Source organism: Felis catus, chromosome B1 (genome assembly GCF_018350175.1).
Source record: "Felis catus isolate Fca126 chromosome B1, F.catus_Fca126_mat1.0, whole genome shotgun sequence".
NCBI classification, from domain to species: Eukaryota; Metazoa; Chordata; class Mammalia; order Carnivora; family Felidae; genus Felis; species Felis catus.
In genome coordinates this window covers 143667606-143692882 of record NC_058371.1, presented here as the reverse complement: position 1 = coordinate 143692882, position 25277 = coordinate 143667606, and the positions used below count along the sequence as shown (strand labels likewise).

General features: G+C 38.6%; 1 protein-coding gene across 1 annotated transcript; it reads right to left on the bottom strand.

The window, feature by feature from the left end:
* SDAD1 (SDA1 domain containing 1) lies at positions 1-25187 on the bottom strand. Its single transcript, XM_011281730.3, has 22 exons — positions 24951-25187; positions 23168-23272; positions 22345-22443; positions 19576-19686; positions 17905-17976; positions 17725-17825; positions 16007-16064; positions 15332-15406; positions 13856-13957; positions 13230-13299; positions 12505-12608; positions 10440-10497; positions 9303-9361; positions 8629-8705; positions 8361-8458; positions 7976-8052; positions 7138-7264; positions 5770-5864; positions 5444-5634; positions 5250-5334; positions 4256-4417; positions 1-187 (listed from the first exon to the last, which is right to left on the bottom strand). The coding sequence occupies exons 1-22, from the start codon at positions 25038-25040 to the stop codon at positions 140-142; spliced, it is 2064 nt and encodes a 687-aa protein (XP_011280032.2). The 5' UTR covers positions 25041-25187; the 3' UTR covers positions 1-139.
* Between the last annotated feature and the right edge of the window lie 90 nt (positions 25188-25277).

Genomic DNA, 25277 nt, shown 5'->3' with positions numbered 1-25277 from the left:
CAAGTTGCTACCAAGTTTACTGTGTTTTTCACAATACAGTACTTTGGGACTTTTTAATGTAAACAATCATTCTTGATTAATTTTCAAAATAATGATACAAATGTAGCATTTTTCTTGGAATGGAAAACTTGCTTGGAGGTTACTTCATTCTTTTTCTCTTTTTCAAAAGTGCATCTCGTAGTGCCAGCTGTAACATAAGAAAAAATATCTAAACATGGGAACTCTTGGGTACCCCATTATACTAATTTGGTTATATGGAGACGTACAACAATGGACTCCGGTCAACAAATCCTCCTGAGATGATTAAGTGTGTGTGTGTCTTGGGTGTGTGACAGATACTATTTCACGAACTCTCAAGCACTATTCTTTGGTTCCTAGAAATTTTTAAGACGTCTTTTGAATTTCAACAAGGTATGTGTTTTTGTTTGTTTGCTTTGTTAAAGCATGTTTGGGGGGTGGAAGTTACTCTACATCTTAAATGTTCAAGCTTTTTGGATTTTATGATTTTAAGGTATTGACTCCTTGCCTTTATTTATATCTGGGTCTTGGAATGTCTTTGTAGATAGAAGAGATCGAGGATAGATACTGAAGGTAGAAAAATTAACAAGTTCATTTTAGCCTAACTTTCATGGCTGAGGAGGTATTTCTCAGACTCATCTGTCTTACAGTCTCATCTGTAAAATATAAAATATAAGATCACAGTACCTGCTCATATTGTTGCACACTGACTAACAGAGTTAAAAAATGGAAAGCTCTACAGTAAGAACTGTACATTAGCTAATGATGTTGTTGTAACCCAAGGTTACACGGACTTAATTCTGCTCATTAAACTTTGTAATAAAGCACAGGCTACTCGCTATTCTCACACGTATCTCAGTTTCCTTCTCCCTTCAAATGCCATCATTTGAAAAGTATATTCTCCCTCCTCTTCCTTTACCTTTCCTAAGGCTTCACTGGAAGATCCATCCTCCCCTCTTTCTCTGCCATGTGCTTCACCTGCCTTTTCTAGTCTCACCTCTTTTTTTACATATTCTATGAGAATATTCTAAAAATTTACAGGAAGACCTCATGTACACTTTCAAGCCATGTAAGACCCTTTTATTTAGAATAAAATATCACCAAGGGACAGAAGGGGTATGAAATGTGATGCTCCGTTCCCAGAGGAAGCTTGGGTGTGTAAGATAATAGAATATACATATTGGTCTCTGCCCCTGGTTCCTGGCATAGAGCTCCTCAAACTTTGGTAATTTCCTAAGTGATAAGAGCATCTTGTTTTAATATTTGTTTTTGACCCTCTCCCTGACACAGAGCTCCCCAAACCCCTGTAAATTCCTAAGTGATAAGAGCCCTAGGAGCATCTTTTGTTCTAATGAGGCAACTAGGTGGGCTCCTGGATGGGGGCTGGTCCAAGAAAGACCAAGCCATGATTAGAAACTTGGAATTTTCAGGGCTCCTGGGTGGCTCAGTCAGGTAAGCAGCCAACTGCAGCTTGGGTCATGGTCTTGTAGTTTCGTGAGTTTGAGTCCCGCATCGGGCTCTGTGCTGACAGCTCAGAGCCTGGAGCCTGCTTGGATTCTGTGTCTCCCTCTCTCTCTGCCACTTTCCCAGTAATGTTCTGTCTTCTTTCAAAAATAAATAAACATTAAAAAAAAAATACCTTGGCATTTTCAGCAATCCCTGCCCCCCAACATACAAACTTCTCCAGAGAAGAGAAAGAGGCTAGGTACAGAATGAATAATCGATCATACCTATGTGGTGAAGCCTTCAAAAAAAAAACCCTGTAGTGTGAGGTTCTGACAGCTTCCAGGCTGGCGAACACATTCACACCAGGAGGGAGATGTACCCCAACTCCACAGGGACAGAAGCTTCTGCATTTGGGGCCCTCCCAGACCCTGCCCTATGTATCTCTTCATCTGGCTATTCATCTGTATCCTTGATCATATACTTTAATAAACTGGTAAACTTAAGTAACGGTTTTCCTGAGTCCTGAAAGCAGCTGTAGCAAATTAATCAAACCAAGGAGGAGGTGACTAGTCAGAAACACTGGGCTTGAGACTGGTTTCTGAAGTGTGGGGGGGGGTGGGGGAGGAACACTTGGGGAGGTGGCGAGTAGAGTCTCATGGGGCTGAGCCCTTAACCTGTGGGATCTGACACTATTTCTAGGAAAACAATGTCAGAATTGAGTTAAATTGTAGGACACTAGCCAGTACTGCAGAGAACTGCTTGTGTGGGGGGAAAAATCACCACATATTTGGTGACCATAAATGTTAGGAGTGTTCTGTGTGAGTAGAAAAAAAACGCACACAAAAGGTAAACTGAACGAGCTTTTCTATTTTAGGGTCACAGGTCAGTTTTGGGGATGCTCTAAAGTTGCACTGCCCAATACAGTAACCCCTAACTGCATGTGGCTTTTGGACATTTGAAAAATAGCCAGTCCAAACTGAGATGTGCCACAAGTGTAAAACACACACTGGATATCAATTAGTTCAAAAACAAGAAGGTATAGTATCTCACTCATAATTTTCATATTGATTACATACTGAAATGATACTATTTCAGATATATTAGGTTAAATAAGATTACTAAAATTAATTTCACCTTTTTCTTTTTACTTTTTTATTTTAAAATTATACATGTGGTCTGTATTGAATTTCTATTGGGCAGTGCTGGTCTAGAGTGAAGGAGAGAATAAGAAAATTAGGAACCTAGAGTTAAGTTTTATAACAGAGAGACCTTGAAGAAAATATAGAGCAAGGACACATAAACAGAAATTCAGATTAATTTTTGGTTCCAAATGGCAAGAAAACGGGAGAACAAGGAAAAAACATTCTTGAACCAACAAGTGCATATGTCCAACGAACTCTTAAATAAAAAATTCTTTAGTCTTTGAGAGAGGAGCTTCATGACTCTAGAGGTGCTGGCAAGGCACAAAACAAGGCTTCCAAATCAAGGCTTCCAAATCATGCCAAAAAAGGCTCAGTAAAACAACAGAGGAAGTAAGAAGCAGGGGAACACTGTCACAAAATGTAGCAAGGTCACAAAAACTGCATAATGAAAGAAGGAACAAACCATGGTGCAACTCAGTGATTCTATTTCCTCCACCCTCAAATCTTACAAAGGTCTGCTGAAGGATAAGCTAATGGACTGAATCAATTCAACCATGAATTTATTTATTTATTTATTAAAAAAAAAATTTTTTTTTTAACTTTTATTTATTTTTGAGACAGAGAGAGACAGAGCATGAACAGGGGAGGATCAGAGAGAGAGGGAGACACAGAATCGGAAACAGGCTCCAGGCTCTGAGCGGTCAGCACAGAGCCCGACGCGGGGCTCGAACTCACGGACCGTGAGATCATGACCTGAGCCGAAGTCGGACACTTAACCGACTGAGCCACCCAGGCGCCCCGGTTCAACCATGAATTTAAATTGAATTGGCAAAAATTCAGGTATTTATAATCTGAAACTGCACCTTTCTTTTCACCTTGATTTCAACAACCTCTATTCAAAATGCTGGCACTTTGTTATTTACATGATGTTGTTGGACATAGTTTAGAACTAGAAAGATTAAATAAGCAGATAGGTAGATTTTAAATGGCACCTTAATTCAGTTACTACTGCCTGGGTGGCCGCACAAATGAAACACTGCCCTGGAAAGCTGGCCATTAACATGTCTGTCTGGCACACTCATCTTTGGCTAGCAACTTAGGAACACTTGTTTCGTCCTAACTTGATTTCCTGGTGATCCTTCAGAATATATTTAAAATATACTCTGGTACACCCTCCGTAGAGAAAGAGACGAAAACATGAATTTGTTTTATTATAGCAAATAAAATAAGCAAGGCAACTGAGTCACACAGGACTACATATAAAAGACCACAAATGGATAAAATGAAATCCCCAAAACCTGTAAACATAAAAGTTTTGCAAAAGGGCACATTAGGAAGGATCTTGATATTATGTTTCACAGATGCAATGTCAAGAATTTTAGCACAGGGATGATCTTACGGGCCATCTAGCTTCCACTCCTGCAGTTATAGAGGAGGAAAAGAGACTCTCCTTTGGTCACACAGCTGAATCTCAGCCAAGTCAGGTGTAGGATTTACATGCCCTGACCACTTGTCACCTCTCCATGTTCTGTAATAATGCTCCCCATTAATGCTAACACAAGGTCCTAAAAGGCACAACTCTGTTTTGAGTAAAGAAGTGTTAAAATGACAACAGTATTCTAACCAATCAAACTTCAAGTTGAACTCACCTGCTTTTCTCGGAAGGAACGCTTGTTCTTTGACCGGACATTATGGCTATACCGCATCATCATGAAGTTCTTCTGTTTTTTCTTCTCTTTATTTGTGGAACTAGAAAATGGGTTCATTTTGGTTTTCTTCCTCACAAATTCTTTTCGGTCTGTCTTCCCAGCCTATTAGCATACACAAAAAAACACTTCAAGAGTTATCTGATCCACATATGTGTCTCCTCCGTGCCAGGCACTCTCCTGGGTGCCAAGGACAAAAACGATTGATGTAACTCAGTCCTTGCTCTCCAGTGACTCAGTCCAGGGGAGAAATGACCATTATATATTGTAATGGGGCAAGGGAAGCTCAGTAGAAGAAAAGGTCATAATTCAGCTGGTCAGGTCAGAGAAGCTTCCTAGAAAGGGAGACAGGTAAACTGTTTATTATAGGATCAAGGCATTCATGGTGGGAGAAAGGAGGGGAAGGGTAGAGCATTTCAGGAAGGAGGGATAGAATACGAAAAGGTGGGGAAGAAAGAACATGGATTTTTAAACTTATCTAATCAGGTTTCAGTACAAATGGGATGAATGCACAGGGTGACGTGGAACCAGTATGGGATGGTGCCTAAAACAAATGTATAGAAAAGAAAGCGGAAATAGTAGGCAGTAGGAAATGTTGGAAATGTGCAATCATAGCCACAGCACTTGCCGGAGGCTTTTCATTAGTGACTATTAAACATTCCCCTGCTTTCCTAATAGCTTGGATGCCTCCCAGATACCAGAACACGTACTATTGCCTTTCTGTGTTCTACATCTTGTTTTTGATGGTGGCTGCATGGTTATCTAGTTGTTAAAACTCATCTAACAGAACACCAAATATCTGTGCATTTTACTCTATGTTAATTATACCTTTATTTAAAACATCAAAATAAAACACTGCCGTTCTGTGGCTATTCACTTTATTTAATTTTTCAGCTTATTTGCTTTTTGTTTGAAGGGAACGATATGCCTCACTTACCATTGCCGTTGCTAGTCTTGTCTCCTTGTCAGACTTTGGTTTTTTATGAAGGCGTTCAATGTCCCGAAGAGAAAGTAACTCACCCCTGAGGTGAAGAACAAATACAATATGAAACAAGGGTGGAACTCCTTTCCGTAACACTTTCATCGTCACATGAGCTGACTGAAGAAGACTTGGTGTATGTGTCGTTTTACCTGGGCTCCTCATCACTATCTATTTCAATGTGTTTCCTCTTTTGGGCCTTCCCTGGTGCAGCGTCAAGTTCTTTCCTCATTTGGGCCATGCGGATTTTCTGGAAGTCTTCCTGAGTTAAAACTCGGCTAGTGCTAACAGCCGCAGCTTTGGCTCTCCGCTCGTCCACGGGCATGCTGTTGAGCTTCTTGGACTTGAAAACACACAACAAAGGTTTAAAGAGCTACTAGCTCAAGTGAGAGCTTAGAACCCCAACAAGGCCCACCATGAATTAGGTGTTAATAAACATCCAAGTGACGTACTTGCACAAGGTAATTTTAGGACTTACGATTTCTTGCTGTTCTTCATCAGAAGAGTGGTGCACATCAACCCACTCACCATCGGCATCTGCCTCCTCACTGAGACTGGTGGTCTCCCACCCATCTGTGTGAGAAGCAGCACACTGTTAGTACTCAGGGGGAGTTGAAATAAATCAAGCAAAAGTAAGGTAATCAAAGTCAGTGGAGCTCTATTGACCAAGAATCAAGCAATATTTATTGTTAAATAAGCCACATCAATTTAATTACTTTATGGAATGCATAATAAACATTGACCATGATCTACCATGAGCTAAAATCTTATAATCATTTACCTCTCACAACTCAACAGAAGAGGAACAGACCATACAAGTTACCTGCCCCGAGCCACACTGCTAGAAAACGCAGTCTACGATGAAATGAAAATCATGTCTAACTGTAGAGTCCATGATCTTTCCACCAAACCATGTCCATCAGAATTGCACCTGTACATTTATCTTGGCCACACAGCAAGTATCTGACAACTCATCTAAGCATATTTATACATGTTTTTAGAAACTAGTGAGCAACAATCATTCAGACAACTGAAGTCATAGATTCTGGATGTGAAGGAATCTGGTAGATACCTCAATGAAGAGGTATTAGTTCTTAATGGAGTCACAGTAAGCTTTCAAAATCACAGACACTTGCAATTTTTCAGTTGTTCCCCATTAGAGTGTCTCAGCTATTTGGTATAGCATATATACAACCACACCCGATAAGACCCCAATTCTATGTCTAGTCTGGTATCTTGCTATATCCCACCCTGTAACCTACATTAATAATAGTTTCCTAAATACTTCAGGGCTTTGCTCATGCAGAGCTATTTATGAAAAGCCTTCAAGAGCAGGGACCATATCATTCTTCTTCATATTGACAGTGGCTAGCTCACAGTAACGCTTTAAAAAGTTTTGTTAATATAACAAATGAACTAACAGGAAGAAGATAGGACTCTAGCAACCAAGGTAATAAACACTAACTCTGGAAATTCAGTATTCTTCAAAAAGTTCACCAAGTGTTCTCCTTCACCAAGGAGTCTTGGAGGACTGTTTATGACTAACCTTCATTATTTTTTTCTAGGCAAAAACCCAAAAGCCATTATCGTTCCCAAGTGCCCCGTATGATCTTGATAAGGAGCAGCTTCCTTGGAGGATATGAACAGACATCTACACTACAATGTAAGTTTCCTAAGTGTAGGAACGATGGATGCCCTTTGATCCCCAATGCTTGTAACAGTGCTTAGCACACAGTCCTTGCTCAATAAATATCTGCTGAATGAGTGTTCAATCAACATAAAGATTTCAAGGTCAATACAGTACAGGAGTGATTTTATCCTGGAAAATGGTAAAATGAAAATGAACCTTCATCATTTTCAGCATTCTCTTCTTTTTCAACTTCTAGAACTTCTGCTCCTGGAATGTAATCTTTAGCATCTAATTCTCCATATTCTTGCACTCTTGCTTCTATGGAGGCCTCTGTAGGCTTACCCTAAAGGAAAGGAAATTGTTTTTAATAAGGTTCTTAGAAGGGCACTCAGGTGGCTTAATCATTTAAGTGTCTGACTCTTAATTTCCGCTCAGGTCATGATCTCACGGTTGTCAGATTGAGTTCCATGTTGGGTTCTGCACTGACTGCACAGGGCCTGCTTGGGCTTCTCTCTCTCTCTCTCTCTCTCTCTCTCTCTCTCTGCCCTTCTACGCATACATGCTCTCTCTCAAAATAAATAAATAGGGGCGCCTGGGTGGCGCAGTCGGTTAAGCGTCCGACTTCAGCCAGGTCACGATCTCGCGGTCCGTGAGTTCGAGCCCCACGTCAGGCTCTGGGCTGATGGCTCGGAGCCTGGAGCCTGTTACCGATTCTGTGTCTCCCTCTCTCTCTGCCCCTCCCCCGTTCATGCTCTGTCTCTCTCTGTCCCAAAAATAAATAAACGTTGAAAAAAAAATTAAAAATAAATAAATAAATAAATAAATAAATAAAAATATATATATATTTAAAAAAAGAGTCAGCATCAAAGAGCACATGCCAACTACAAAATATTTGAGACAATGGTATTCAATCAATTGTATTCTGAGCTTAAAGAATACAATTAACCAATACTCATAGCCGAAGCATCACAAACACTAAAACTCATCCTGTAGGAAATTATTCTCCCCTTCTAAGACCCTGACCTTTAGATCAACATATGCATATTTCACCTACCCGGAATTTCTTTTGCAACATCTGAGGATTCAGTGTTCGGAAGAGCTGAATCAAAGTTCTAGCAGACATCATCACATCTGTAAAATAACACCTTTAATTAGAAACTCCAGAGCGGGGTGGCTCAGTCGGTTAAGCATCCGACTCTTAATTTAGGCTTAGGTCATGATCTCATGACTCACAGATTGAGTCCTATGTCAGTGCAGAGCCTGCTTGAGATTCTCTCTCCCTCTCTCTCTGCCCTCCCCCACTCACGTGTGAGCACATGTGCTCTCTCTCAAAAATAATCATTTTTTAAAAAAGAAAAGAAAAGAAACTCCAGAGCAAAGAGGCTACTGAGAAAAAAGAGTCACTCGATATTTGATCTAGAGAATAACATGCAACTTACTCTTATCTTTGTGTGTTTTATACTGAGCCAGGTCTTGGAGAAGTTCTTCAGTCATGGCTAGAGGACATCGAGCTGTTATCTCTTTTATAGCATTGATTCTAGAAAAGGAAAATGAATTTAAAAAACCCAAACAGCAATCACAGATGGGTCAGTCTAAGGTTTCCTAAAAAAGACCAAATCAAAGGTACATAAGTTGGGTTTTATAGGGCTTCTAGGGCCAACCGTACATTGAAAACATACCCACTTCCTGCAGGCACGTTCTACATACCCTACTGTCATGACCTCCCCAGAGTTCTTGTCGGTGACAAAATTGTTGGCCACAGTCATGAGCAATGACTGAATGATCTGAATCGGGAAAGAAAGGAAAGGTGAGAGCTGATAAAATGTCTCCACCAACTCAAACACTTGAGGATTAAGGGACAACAGACGATTCACAGTGAAAAACCAGCCTTCCATCTTCGTTTTGGGAGTAGGAAGGAATCAAGACTGAGGAAGACAGATAAAAGTATGTTGGGTTTCAGGCTTCTTGGTTATCCTCAGATTAAATTTTGCTCCCCTTCAATATTATTTTCCAATATGGATTTAAAAAATTGTTTTGACCCAGGACAATTCAATGCTATTTTAATCAAAGAAAGGAATGATCAGCTTTGAAAAATATTCATTATAAATTTACTGATAACTCTTGATCTCCCAAGATTTGGCAATTAAAGTGAGAATTCTCAACAACTTCTCTAAAACAAACTTTGCTTTTCTATAGTAAAAATTTTTTTTCAGTTTCTATAACTAAACCTCTGTATCTATCTCCTTAAGAGGTAGTGTCTCTTCTTCTCACTTTGAAGAAAAGTGACACAGGGGAGCAGTAATCTCTGTGGGAATAGCCACCATGATATACTTAATAGTGGCACTGCTATGCAGACAGAAATAAGGTTTAAGAGTTCTCACCTCTGGGGGTACTAAGTGATGAGATGCTTGGGCAGCAAACAGAAGAATCTTTGTTACCTCTAAAAATGTAAGAGATCAGAAAGATCATAGTCAGTTTATTGCTCTGCCTCTCAGGACTAAGAGCAAACATGGGAAGCATATTCTGGCCCTTAATCCTATTGCTAAGTCTAGCTGGAACGCCCAACCCTCAGGTGTCTGCATGGCTCACTCTTTCACTTCCGTCAGGTCCCTGCTCAACTGCTGCCTTATCAAAATGTCTTTCCTGACATAATCTAACTAGAATCTACCCCAGTGCTCCCTATCATCTTAACTCTGCTTTCTTTTTACTCAAAAGACTTATCTTCACTTGGACACTGGACACATAGTACTCTCTGGATCTCCCTCTAGAATGCAAGCTCTACAAAGGTGAGGGCACTCTTTCATGCTCACTGTGAAATTCTGAGTGTCTAACTCAGTGCCCAGATTAGAAATCACTAAATGAATGAATGACTACGAACATAAATACAAACACACATTCTCTTTGAAAGGGGCAGGCAGTATAAATTAGGCAAAAGAAAGTGAGGTGAATCCTAATTTGCCATTTATTTGCCTGGTCTTTTTTATTTCTATACCTTGCAGGATTGAAGTGAGGATCTGAAGAAATGCTGTATGTAAAGCACTTTGCACAGTGCGTGGCACGGCACCGAGCTTGGCTCAGGTTAGATGTTTAACAAATGCTGGCTTCCTTCTTATCTTGGTTTAAGTTTAAAGGCAAAACAACCATCTCTTCTTTCCTGCTCTTATGTTGTTTTTATGTGCAAATACACGAGGGCAATGATAACAATAAGATAAAATCCTGATATCTATTACAAAGTTACAGTAGAAGGTCAGATTTCTTTTTTCACAATTTTCTACCTGAGTATTCATGGTATTACAAAAAGATTTGCTTTAAGAATCCAGTTTTTGTTTTCCAAAAATAACCTTGTTAACTTGATGAGAACAATTAACCCACAGCAGATTGTGGGAAAGAAAACATAAGGGTTTCTCTCTCCTTCTCTGAAACACACTCCTAATTCTTTAATAAATACATAACAAAAGACTGGGATGGCTACTCTAAACCCAAGGCCACCAAAGGAAAATGGCAAGTGGGAGGCTTACCTCTTTGGTGGGGCTGCAGAAATCTTTGCACAAAGGGATAGAAGTTGAAGAGAAAAAGCTGCAGAAAGAATGCACTGACTTTAATATTTACGTAACTGCAGCTGTAGAGTTTCATTTCTCCCTAACACAATTTTATCATCACGTTCAACTAACTGGGGATCATTTTTTACTTTTGATTTTTCTCAACAAGCATTCATGCCCCAAGACGATTTGATGTGCTGTATTACCCAAGGAAAGGGAGCCTATGCTGCTATCCTCATTATATCAAGAAAGAAGAAAGTATATGCAGAATAAACCAGAGGAGGGGAAAAGTCAACCCAATGTAACATTCTTCTACTTTTAAAACTGGTGTGGCTGCAGAACGAATTTTTTTTAAGTCTTCAAAGATAAAAAGGATTACCAGAAGGAAAAGCAATGATATTAAGACTTCAAAGTAAGGGATAAAAGAGTAATTCAAATCTGAATAGCGCCCCTGGTATAATTTCATCACCCAAACCCTACAGTTCTCATTTTATTACTGGACACCAGTCCAATCACACTGGAGGAATTACTCTGAGATCTATATTTTAGGGAGAAAGCACTAGCACTCTGGAGTCTACCTAAATAAAAGTGACAGGATCTAGTTATTAAAGCAACTGTATTCTTTTTTTAAAAACAGCAGTACAGTTCACGAGCAATATTATATTAGTTTCAGGTGTACAACATAGTGATTTGACATTTAAATATATGACAACATGCTCACCAAACCAGCTGTAATCTTGAACTTCAGGAAGAGAAACTATGGAGATGGACTGCTCTTTCTCAAAGTTCATCATATCAGAACAAATTAATTAATTTTTTTCTATTTAGCCACAGAGCAAAACCAAGACCGGACAAGTAACAAGGAAGATTTACGTTCAATATAAAAATGGACGCTCAATTACAGTCAGTTGTGAAACTCTAGTTATCATTTCTAACAAACCATGCTTAAGTTACACATCACTTCTGCTTTCCGATCAAGCTCAAATTCAGGTCTGACAGGAAATTTCTGCACAAACATAACATAAATTGACCTGGTAATCCTGCTGTTGGACTACAGCTCATGGAGAAAAAGCATTCTATTCACTAAAATGTTAAGTCTTAGGAAAAGGGAACAAATGCTTTCATTCATGGGTACTTTCATCTTTAACAATGTATGTCGACACTGCTAGATTTTCAGTAAACCTGTTTTACTTTTTTTTCCTTAAAAAAAAAAAAAACTTTTTGAAGAAAGTAACACATCCCATGATGTAGAGAGCAGTACATCTCAAGAGCAAAATGATAGGCAACAACCTCAATGGCCATTTCTTCAGTGGTCTAACTTTTTGGAAATCTCTCCTTTTCTACAACAGCAGTCTATGAGTATGTGTGAAGTTTCCATGTGTATACCATATGTATGTATGTATGTATGTGTGTGTGTATATATATATAATGTGTGTGTACACATATATGTGTGCATATGTATATATGTGTGTATGTATGTGTGTGTATAGATCTACACACACAATATATATGTGTATGTGTGTGTGTGTGTGTGTGTATGTGTGTGTGTGTGTGTGTGTGTATAGATACACACACACAATACCACCAAGGAGCTCCTGTAATTTAATTCAGTATGAAATAAATGACAAGAGAATTCAACTCTGCAAACATGACAACCTCCTTACCAGAGTGGTCTGAAAGTCAGGAAAGCTATAAAGAGGTAAATAAACTGCAAAATGTAGCAATAATCAATAAAAATATCCAGTTTACGTTGGCTCAGAAAAATGTATATGCAAAACAAATAGTAGAAACACAGAACACAAAACAGTCTGTCCATAAACTGAATATATGCACAATTTAACATCCGTACTTACTGATAAGAAAACAAAATTATAAAAACAGCTATTTTCAGAGTGAAAGATTTTATTCTTCTGTAAATTATATGGGTTTAAGTGGTTTTAAGAGATAAAAGTAAGCCACAGTTCTACCTTAATGGCTTTCCTTTTACTATGAATGATTCTACTTCTAATATTCACCAAAATGAGAAACATAATGGAATGCAAACCTCGTGAATTCCCACCAATCTGGAGATGAGGTTCATGAGCATCATTTTCACCTCAAACCTCTCTTTAGAGCTCTCTAGCTGCTTTAGTAGTTTTTCTGCAAAATCTGGAAAGGAGAGTATCAGAGAAGTCCACTGTAAGTCCACAGCCTATACAACATTGTCTAACAGGTGTAGAGAAAGGTAGCAGTTAGATCAGTGACTGGTACAGTTGAACCTGAGAACACTCTGCTAAACCAGGATGGTAAGAACAGCAGCATGACGGAAGGTGAAGAGATTCACACACAGGTGAATATACTGTCAATGGTGCTCAAAGTCAAGTCTTAAGTCCCCCAAATTTTAGCATCAACATCTTGAATGACTGTTTGGAGCTCCACTTAACAGTTCGCTAGAGCGTGCCTCCCAAAGCGTGGTCTGCAGACCAGCAGTAGTGGGTCCACCTGGTAGCTTACTAGAAACACAGAATCTCAGGCCCCACCCTAGACCTACTAAATCAGAATCTGCACCAACAAAAGACTATCAATTTTTCATTTAGTCAAGTACAATGTCCTAGCGCTATGTTGTTGTTAAAGACATGAAGCAAAGAGCTATTCTTCCACATTGGTTATACCCAACCAGTAACAACTAAACAATTACTGATTGTCTAGTAAGTGCCAGGGATCTTATATTCCCTGGTAACAGGCAGAGATAAGGCCAAAAAGGAACTTGGGAAGTCATAATTATAGTACCTTGGGGATCATGAATCAAATGAATAGCTGAAAAGTTAAACACCTCTGGTTTTTTCTTCTTTTTTTGTTTCTGCAATAAAGTGAGAGGAAAAACATTTACATTACATCAGACTATTGGGGGCGGGGAACCCACAACAAATCCGTTCCAAAAACCTTTCTTTCAACTAGAACAAAAGGTGGTTTTTATCTTTTAACATTAAACCTCAGGAATGTTCCAGCAAATAGCACCTGTTAAGACTTAAAGGAATTTAGAAATATAAACCAAAAAACACTGAAGGGCCAAATTAATGAGTTTTCAGAATAACCAAATATAACAAAATTTAAAATGTATTTTATTTGTGTACTCTCCTGAGAAGGTAAGTTTAGCAAAAATACCCTAATATAGGTCATCTTGCTTAGGACAAGTGAAAAGTGAATATAAGCAAATTAATTTATTCAAGGTATAGATTTTGCTAGAGTTGAAAACATTTAGTCACCTAAAAAACTAGTACTTAAAAATTCATCACACATTTCTAAGTCTTTCAGAAATGCTATTTCTTCATTTCAAATTCTTAACAGCTTCCACTAAAAACCCCATATTCTATAGTCTAATCACTCCTACCACATTTTCCAGGTATGAGTCTCACCTTGAGCACTTTCATAGCCTTTTCCAACCTTTTCTTGTTTTTGGAACTTTTTTTCCCTGTGGCATATTGCACTAGCAGGTCTCTTGCTGTTGGTCCTTCATCCTGAAGAAGAGACTACTTTGTAAACAAGGAAAATCTGCACAGAAGCAAATGGTAAACCTTTCAAAGACTTCTGTGTACTTATGCTCTGCAACCACTATAAAAAATGAGCATGACTTAAAATTCAATAAAAAGTATCTGCTCATGTGTACAAACAGGTACATACAAAGATTTTCACTGCAACACTTATTTTTGCTTTTATATTTTGCTTTCAATTTTATCAAAGTATAGAATACAACTTTGTTTTTAATTGAAAGAAATTGGAAATAATATCATGAGGAAAATGCTTAAGCTATAATACATTCATATTCTGAAATATGTGAAGGTTAAAACAATGAGGTAGATCTGTACGTACTTAGAAGATCTAAATGCATCAGTATATCTATATATATGACACAAAGAAAGCAGTTGCAGAGTAATATATATGTTATTTATGTATATTTCAAAGACCTAATATATACATAAGACTACACACACATCCGTATATAAATACACAGGAAACAGGATGGTTATCTGTGAAGATGGAACTAGGAAGTGGAAATAAGACAAGGTTAAGAAAACGTTTATTGTATCTAGAATATCTGAAATCTTTTACAATAAGAATATATTGTTCATACATTACTTAATAAAATAATAAAATGAATTAAAAGATCTTATTATAAATTCTAGTATTCTTATTACCAAAATGCTAAAATGGGAAAGGGTATTTTTTCTTAGAATTTCTCCATTTTGGTTTTAATAAAAAAATATTAAGTTTATTTATTCATTTTGAGAGAGCGAGTGAGTGTGCAACCAAGTGAGGGAGGGACAGAGAGGGAGAGAGAGAATCTTAAGCAGCCTCCACTCTGTTAATGCAGAGCCCAATGTGGGGCTGGAACTCACGAACCGTGAGATCATGATCTGAGCAAAAATCAAGAGTTGGACACTTAACCGACTGCACCACTCAGGCACCCCTAAAAAATATTGTTTAATAAAAAAATTTCATGACATCATAAATCTTGATTTTGCCTTTTAAAGATGCCATGATGTTATTCCTCTCCTTCTCTGAATTCTCTATAATGTTGACATAATCTCAAAAAATATGCTGGCAGCAATTTCCATTCTAAGTTTATATAGTGAGATAAAGGTTAGCTTTGGAACTAAGAACAAGGCTGAATGAGTCTAACTTTTATTAGTTCTTTAGCCAATCTTAGTGAATGTAAGTGACAAATTGTAAACGATAAAATCTCAGCATGGCAGAACACAATAAAAGATAAAGGCGACATGTAAGTTTCTTTCTAACTTGAGCAGTCACGGATTTTACAATCTGTACTGAGAGCAAAAATGAAATCTGATAGACTGTAAACCTAAGAAAGCATCTACTGTTGAACGTATAACCTCAGACTCTGAGTCGCTGTCCTGTTTCTCCTCTTCATCTTTCCCAAGGAAAAATGTCAAAGCAGCAACTAATATCTAAAGACCAATCAGAACAAAAGTCAGTGACTCACCCCAGCTTACAACAAAGAATAAATACTTTTGTTTACACATTATTCATGCACAGAACTAGGATCTGAAGGAACAAAATCAGACTGGTGGGATATGGGCTCATTTTTCTCAATTAAAACAATGTTTTAATAATGCTATTTGTCCTAAAAATATAAATAATTTTAAAAAATCCAGGCTCTACATAGTTGTTATCTTTCAAGTAGATTGCCAAGAATTTATTTCTATATCCAGCCACCAACCCACCCCCTACCACCAAAAAAGTGACATTGTAGCCCTTCTAACAGAAAGTCTAACATATTCTTAAATTTCTTTCAGCTGTGCTTTGGCCCAACAAAAGAACAGTCAGGAATTATAGGATGAAACGAAATAAACACTAAGGCATCATTTAGTACAAAGCATTTAAAGAACTCCTAACTTTATTTGCCACCTCTAAAGCACAGATGAACCAGGGAAGCAGCCCAAGCACAAAGAGAGCATTACTAAACACGAACTGCATGCCCTACGCTACCTCTTCCCCACACAGCCATCTCCTCCACTTTCCATATGGAAATGACTACAGACACATACCTTAGTGACCTTAGAGAAACACGCGGTTGTTATCACATTGACAGTTTTGGCATCATTCCTGGGGTAAGACAAATGAAGGTTTTCAAAGTGAATTTTCATTCTACTGCATTTCATAGCATTGACAATGGCACAAAATAAACAATATATATTTCTTTCTTTTGTTTTTGAGAGAGAGATAGATCATGTGTGCAAACGCACGTAAGTGGGACAGGGACAGAGGGAAAGAGAGGGAGAATCTTAAACCAGGGTCCACGCTCAACCCAGAGAATGATGGGTTCAATCCCGTGACCCTGGGATCATGACCTGAGACCAAATCAAGAGCTGGATGCATAACTGAGCCACTCAGGTGCCCCTAAACAATAAAATATATTTCTGACAGGTTAGAATCCACAGTTTAAATAGTCATGGGTTATAAAGGAAGAAAAAAAAAGTCATAGATTGCTAAATGCTAAATAGTTAACCACAGGTGAACATTTAAACTTTAGCCCAGTCTTCTGTCAGAAAATTATGCAGCCATTTTTAAGATAGATTTTGTTTTTTGAAGAATTTTTAATGACATAGGAACCTATTTAAGATAAGTGAAATAAAAAAATGAATACAGGGGCCTTGGTGGCTCAGTCGGTTAAGTGTCCAACTTCGGCTCAAGTCATGATCTCATGGTTCGTAAGTTCAAGCCCCGCGTCAGGCTCTGTGCTGACGGCTCAGAGCCTGGAGCCTGCTTCAGATTCTGTGTCTTTCCCGCTCTCTGCCTCTCCCCTGCTTGCACTCTAAGAAATAAAATGAAAACATTTAAAAAAATGTTTAAAAAAATGAATAAAAACTTATTAGTGTAGCAAAATTCCAACCATATTTAAAAATTCACATTAAAGAAAAGACAGGAGACAGTATCATAAACTGTTAACAGTGATCATCTCTGGGTGGTGAAACTATCAAAAAATTTAAAAAAAAACCTTTCTAGCTTCTCCAATTTTTTTTTGTTGCAATGAATATTACTTTTATAGTAAAATAAAAATTAGCAAATAAGAAAAGCAAAAAACATGAATCAAGAGCAATTTATCAATAAACCAAAGTTTACAGAACATGGTATCTCATACAGAGGATAAAGTGACTTAAAAATTTTCAGAGTGGCAGAGTAGAAATAGCACAGATTTGAGAGTCTGACATCCAAGTTTTTTTTTTTAATGTTTATTTATTTTGTGTGAGAGAGAGCAAGTGAGTGAGTACGGGGAAGGAGCAGAGAGAGGGAGAGCGAGAATCCCAAGCAGGCTCTGTGCTGTCAGTGCAGGGCCCAACATGGGGTTTGATCTCACAAACCATGAGATCATGACTTGAGCAGAAATCAAAAGTCAGACACTTAACTGACTGAGCCACCCAGGCACCCCCAATATCCAGGTTTTAATTTCAGCTCTGTCCTTGGCTAGCTACTAAGCTTAAACTCTATGTACTTTAGTTTTGTTACCTATAAAATGGGGATAATTCCAGATAAGCTGAATTATGTTATTCTAAAGGTTGAACAAGGTAACATGAGATATAGGTGCTCAAGAAATGGCAGCCAATGTTACCAGTTATTTGGATTGCTCTATATTTTTATTTCCAACTTAATTTATGACAGATATATTAAAGAGCTCAAGATCAAGAAAAATATTTGTGTATGTGCTCTGTAGTAATTCTAAATGAATATGAGTCTATTTCTCAAGAGACAATTACGTATATATTACCAGATGTTTCTTCTGTAGAGTTCAATCATCACATCCAAAGATATCTTGGCTGCAGTTGCATTGCTATCTCTTAACATGGTATACATGAAATTCTGCAACACCTAAAGAAAATGAGGAGAAGGAAGACTCAATACACTGCTGGTACAATGCTGCAAACATGGGAAACAAAAGGGTACTTACTATGTTCACTTTATTGTTCTTGTGTTTTGCATTTATATTCTTGATATCAGTGACAATATGCGTGTATAAAGTCTGAGGAAAACAAAAACACATACACGTTAACCAACGCTTCTAGTCTTGCTCATGAGTAATTTGGAAAAAAGTACAAATGTAGGGGAAAGTTTAATTTTATTCACTTTTCATTCTATAACAAGACACCATAAACAAAACAAAAAGCAACAGCTAAAATGTAAAAGAAAGTTGCCCTGAAAACATGGAGTTACCATATAATCCAACAATTACACTCCTAGTTATATATCCAAGAAAAAATGAAAATATATTTCCACACCTATGTCCACACAAATATTCACAGCAGCAGCATCCACAATAACCAAAAAGTGGAAACAACCCAATAGTCCATTAACTGATGAATGGACAAACAGAATGTTGTATACTCACATAATGGAATAAATTTGGTAACAAAAAGGAATGAAGTACCGATAAATCCAACAGCATAGATGAATCTTGAAAGCATTATGCTGAGTGAAAGAAGCCATACACATATACTACATATTGTGTGATTCCATTCATATGAAATACCCAGAGTAGGTAAATTTGTAGAGACCGAAAGTAGACTGGTGGCTGCCTAGGCCTGACAGAGATGAGGAAATGGGAAGCTACTGCTAATGGGAGGAGTGTTTCTTTTTGAGGGGGGATAAAAATATTCTAAAATTGATTGTGTGATGGTTGCAAACTCTGCCAATATACTAAAAATCATTGAACTGTACACTTTCAATAGATGAACTGTACGTGAATTATATCACAATAAAATTGTTATTTAAAAAAGGGAAAGTTGCTCCACTTACTTAGCCCCTAATGCATGCAAGATGATACTGGCAATACAAATATCACCGACACTTGGAAAAAATTTATTTATTTGAGAGAGCAAACAGCACAACCAGGAGAGAGGGGCAGAGGTAGAGACAGAATCTTAAGCAGGCTCCAAGCCCAGTGCAGAGTGCGCCACGGGGCTCAGGGTGCGCCTGGGATCGTGACCTGAGCCGAAATCAAGAGTCATTTGCTCGACCTACGGAGTCACCTAAGGGGCCCTCCAGTTAATAAAATGTAAACTTAAATTCTTCTTTCGTAAATTTCTTTCACAAACCTTCAGCTTCTAGGCTGGCTTATACAAGCAAATACTAGTCATAGGGAAATATTTATAACAAAAAAAAGTAGTGTTTTGGGAGATCCGTTGGGGGTTGTTACAGCTATGAGTGTCCAGTCCATGCTCTGATTTAGCTAGTCAGTATAGTACAGTGGGAAAAGGCTTGGGTTCTGGAGCCATATTGCCTGGGTTTATACTCCTGCTTCCCCACTAACATGTCCCATGATTCTAGGATATTACTCTCTCTTTGTGCATTAGCCTTTTCATCTGTAAAATAACAGTAATAATGAACCTTCTCTCATTTTGTAAGTAAACAAGTATATAAGAAGCTCCGAATGGTAGCTGGCAAAAAGCAAGCACTCATTAAATGTTAGCTATTACCACCATATTGTATGCACACAAGCATCAATTTTTTTCCTATTAAAATTATTAACTATACCAAGAATTCACTCTACAAGTTTAATGTTACTGCAAGGGAAAATGTGGAGATATAAGGGGGGAGGGGGGGAAGCAATTTTGCCCTTTACCTTTCGCAGAAGCTTATCATGGCAACGCAGAAGTTCAAAGAAGAGTTCTAGCAAACTTGATGGATTGATGAGATTCTTGTTTCTCAGCAAGATCAAAGCTTTGCAAAATGTCTAAGGAAGGAAAAGAAAACATACTATAAAATAATGATGATGAAATTAAAATGAGAAAATGGAGTACATATATCCCAAGAAAGTGTGATATCTTCTAACTAGGCATCATTTTGGGCATCAGAATAGTACAGTCAATAGTACAGTCTTTGCCCTCGCTCACCTTACACTGGGAGTGGGACAGACAAGCAATGAAGCACCTAAACAGTTGTATCTCAGATAATGATACGTGTCATAAATAAAGTAAAACAGGGTAATATAACTGATACAGTGACTGACAGAGGGCTACTTAAGGAAGTGTCAAGATATGACAAACCCCTATGTGATCAATGAATGCACAGAAGTAAGAAAGGTGTGGTAACAAGAACAGAATAATCTGGAATCATCAACCTGATTTGTGACCTTACAAGGCGTTCCTTGGAAGTATCATTAGTACCAAGAATTGCCCAACAGCACTTGCAGCACGGCTGCTTACCACCGACTTTCACGAGTACCCTATCGCCCAAGGTTTGGTTTCTACCAACTGTTCTCCATTAATGGAACCAGTAATCCTTGGAGAATTGTTGATTCCAAGTCTTGGGGCAGGAAAAGCAGTAAAAAGGGGTTTGGAACTATTTCTGCCAGAATGTAAGGATGCTTTCAAAAATATCAGGGGCTTTGGTAAAAGGACTGAGAAGCTCCCACTGGCCAGGTGATAACAATTTGGACTAAAAATAATTAAGGCTTAAAAAAAAAGAAATGAACAAAAGGCATAAAAAGGTTACAGTGTCAAAGAAAGATAAAAAAATCATTTTACTGATTTTATTAAGTGAAAGTTAATATACATAGATATTTTGTTTCTTCCATTAAGAAACACAGTCAGTTCTAGCTGTGTAAGTGGGAAAGAGTGAACAAAAACTTGGGAATGACTCAAAAAGTCCTGGGGAAGAAACAAACACACTAGGTAGTAAGTCCAGTAATTGATAAGGACTGGTGGTTATCACCATCACCAACTAAAATGAGGATCCACCAGTTTGTTCCAAATGATTCCTTTAAAGAGGAATGCTAATTACACAGACTCAATCCTTTGTGTCCTAGCAAAGGAAATCTCTATTATTTTTTAATCCTATTAATCACCATAAGAAATGACAAAGAAACATACACACATTACTTATTTAACAACGCCTGCAGACCAGTTTAGTTGGTACTGTTAGACACACAAAACTTAAAGAAAATCTAATTATAGTACTTGGAAAGACACTAGGTCTCTATAGTCAAAATCTCAAATCTGTATCTTCTATAGGGACTCGAAAAGTTTCATGACATAAGTAAAAGTCTTTTGACTAATAGTTTGAGTTTGAAGTCTCTTGGGCTGTGCTGCCAGGTCCCACATCCCAAGTGAGAGTCATTCAGTTGGCAACCCAGAGCCTGAAACCTTGGCTTGTCTGAGATGGTATTCTTTTTCTGTTGGGCCTAATCAAATTAATAAAATCCTAAAGAATTATAAAAATGGTAGAATTAGAAAAATCCTGGGAAAATGTAAGAGTAAGAAACAAAGCTGAATCTCTAGACTTAGCATTGTACAAGTTTTGGCAAAGGATATTAATATGTTTTGTGATCATAATATTTGTGTTAAGTTCTACCTGCTATAGAGGTATCTGAAAAGCAGATGTATGAAATCTGAAAATGCCTTAGGCTGAGTTCCCTAGCAGCAGAGCCAGATTCATTGCAGTGATTTGTCCAGGGTATGCTCTCTTCTAGAAGGGAAGTAAAGAAAGCAGGACAGGGCAGAGAAAAGAAAAGCTGAGGAAGGATATGTCCTTGGCTGGAGACCAGCTTTAGTCCAATCATAGAGAAGCCCTGGAGCACAAACTACAACATGAAGTTGGACCCACGTTGAGGGAAGAGCCGGGCTTTTGTATCTCTGGGTTAGTCAGGTACAATCTGTAGGCTGGGAGGGCAACCTCCCAGGTGCTAGGGCTCTCATTTAGCTGAAGAAAGACACCAGAGAGAGGGCAGCTGGGGCCATCAGTGGCCAACATTCACCACCAGTGGCGGAAATGGGAGCACTAGGCTGGTAAGGGGGATCTCAGCCATGACCTAATAACAACCACTACAGTGACAATGGCTTGAATGCTCCAACTCGCCAGTTAATGAATAAATTTATTAAATTCAGCATTACGGGATTGCTCCTAATCAATTCCAGCTTGGCATTGCCCAGTTGGAACTGAATTTTACTCAAACTCTTCAAATTAAAAAATAAGTCAATCAATACAGCATTGTAAAAACCGTAAGTTATAATTAGGGCTCTTAATGCATTTGAGATTTGAATGACTAGAAGGAATGAACCACGTATTCAGAAGAGGGAAAAGAGCTTCCTGGCAGGGTTAGCATGCTGGAAGAACAGAAAGATCACAGAGAGGAGAGCAGCATTCTGCTACAGGAGACGAGGTCAAAAACACTGGCAAGAAGCAGATCATGTAGGGACTTATAGGCCATGTTAATAAGTTTGAGTTTTACTCTAAGTATAAATGAGAAGCCACAGAACGATTTTAAGGAATTCGTGACGCATTCTGATTTATGTTTTAAGAAGATGTTTAGCTGAGGCTGTTCTCATTTAAACACATAATACATGCACATATAAACACAACACAATTTATCAAATCCAAATACTAGACCCACCATTCGAAGATCTGGATCCAAGACAGTGTGATTGTAGGAAAGAAGATCTTTCAGCTCTTGAGGAAAGTTACTTAAATGTTCTGGATAGCAGTGACCAATCTGTAACAAAGCAAAGGCTCTTCTGAAGTTTCTTTTTCTCTCCTACAATTCATATGCACATATTTATGATGTTCTGAAAAAGGAGAGTAAAAGGCTATGTTTCATAGAAGTAGCTAGTTCCAAATCATTTCTTTTTTATTCTACATGCTAATCTCTCTGACCTCTCTCATTGTTCTTGCAGTATTAGTAAAATATGTGTGATGTTGTTTAAAATCCGCTCTTATGATGAATTTGAAAAAAAAAAAAACAGTCTGAAAGTTTTGCTTTGGTTGGTTCTGCAAAAAGCTCTAGTGAAATCTTTTTTTTTTTCAACGTTTATTTATTTTTGGGACAGAGAGAGACAGAGCATGAACGGGGGAGGGGCAGAGAGAGAGGGAGACACAGAATCAGAAACAGGCTCCAGGCTCTGAGCGGTCAGCACAGAGCCCGACGCGGGGCTCGAACTCATGGACCGCGAGATCGTGACCTGGCTGAAGTCGGACACTTAACCGACTGCGCCACCCAGGCGCCCCAAAATCTTCTAATTCAACTCAGGAAGAAAATAACATTTGTAAGAAACGGAAACAAAAAAATATTTTTTTACAATAAGTTTCCATTCCTGAATGGAATAAGGTTGGGTACTACTGGAAAGATATTCTGCAAACTGTGAAACAACTGGTCTTTGTTTTAGAAATTGTTTGTTTTCAGAATTATTATTATTTGTTTTCAGAAATTATTATCTTACCTGTGCCATAAACATCACCAGCTCTGCCAGTTCTTTGCTGGGTTTATTTGGTTGTAATTTGAAAATCTCCACATTGGATTTGTAGTGATTATACTGCTGTAGAAACTATAGGAAAATAAGATATAAGTTAGTCACCTCCTATTATATGACTTTTTCAGTAAAAAATGAGAAATTACTTAGTACTAAGACATATCTGATAGTGGCACGGAGAAAAAGACATGGCAAAGGTGTCCAGAAACATCTTTTCTTTATCTGCATTCTTCAAAATAAGATTCCAAAAAAAAACCTGATACATCAAATTTTTCTAAAGACCCTTTCCCTTATCATTAGAAATTTAGGTGGTATGGTGTAAAGAACATTAAAGCAAGAGTCAAAAACTCAGATTCTGGATCTATTCTGCCATTTATTATCCAAATGACCCTTACTACATTTTCTGTGTATATGAGCACTCGCAGCAGCAGAAAAATATTGGGTCAGAAAGTGTAAATTATATCACAACTATACAACTCTGCCGTCAAAATTACCATCTTCTTTTAAGGCACAAAAATAATGATAATAGCTTCCACTTACTCAGCAATTGCAATATGCCAAAGTCATTATGTGCATTTTCTCATTTAATTATGTTTAATTCTAACAACAACACAATCTAATGTTGGAACTTACCAGGCCTCAGTTCCATGCCCTACATCTACTCATCATTCCTAGACCATAGCTTTAAATTGTGAGTGTATGAGAGCGACACTATGAATATTTCTTTATATTAGCAGTCCTTACTGGTCCAGTGAACTCCAAATCCGTAACTCCAACTGCCTGACATCTGTTGTCTCGATCTCTAATAGACATCTTAAACCTAGCATGGTCAAAAAACATAACTCTTGATTTCCCCAAACAAAACTCTTAGGTCCCCAGCTTTCTCCAAGAGCAGGAATCAAGAAAAGGAACTACCGCCCCTCCATGCTTCAGATAAGACCCTACTCTCTTGACTCCATACCGCCGTTGTGACAGGAGTATGGAAAGAGCCCCCAGAACTCGGTGTGCTGCTGCTAAGATCTTTATCTCACTTCTCCCCCCTTCCTACCCGTGGCTCAGCCACTAATATATGCCTTAAGATGATGAGAACTAATATCATTACACCCTTTATGTTCATCAGTCACCACAAATATACAAGGCTCCCAGGACATCCCTTATTCCCCTCTAGTCCCCAGACCAAGAACTCTTCGATGGGGTCAGGGCATTATATTTTTTAAAGTAGCCCAGTCATTCTGATGCTCTATTGAAACCTGTTTCTCTCCTAACACACTGCTACCTCGTTTTCTTCCGCCCAGCATTGCTGAGCCAGTAGGTGTCCTCTCTGCTCCTCGGTGCTACTTCCAGAGCACTGGCATCCCTCCAGACCAGTACCCTTTTCTGCACTTAACTGTCCCCACTGCCAGCTTTGAATCCTATGTCTGGAGGTCCATTTCCGGCTCTCAGGAACAGATGTTCGACCCAAGGCATTCTAACATACAATTCATCAAGTGTTACAGACTTCCTCAACTTACGGGTTTCTGAAAGGAAAAGGCTGATAAATCTGCAGGGAAGTTGGAGGTTGGGGGGCGGGGCTGTCTGTCTCTCCACCTCTGTGAGGTTGGGAGATAAACCCCTTTTCTTTCCTCCCGAGGGACTCCTGTACCTAGCAGAACTTTGGGCGAACCAGGATCCCAGCTCCACTCCACTGCTTCCCCCTGCTACTGTCTAAGCCAGTCACACCCCGGTCTGTAGCGGCGCCGCATCGCACTCCCACCTCCTCGATGTAGGCCGGCGGATCCCGCTTGATCAGATTCTGCAACTGCGGCAAGTTGCTGGGCAGCTTGTTATTGTTTCTGTTAGACATGCTGGCTACTGACTGGATCCGCCAGGAGCAGTGTTAAGAAACCTCACACCGCCTGCCACCACCAACCGAATCAGCTACAGGTGGGAATCCTGCTTCCGAGTACGACCGGAAATAGCACATGGGACACTCGGTAGGCAGCGCCATCTTGGTTCTTAAAAAAAAAAAAAAAAAAAAAAGCCAGACTACGGGAGCCTCCGAGTGTCAAACTTACTCCCAGTCCCGAAATGCGCTGCAGTG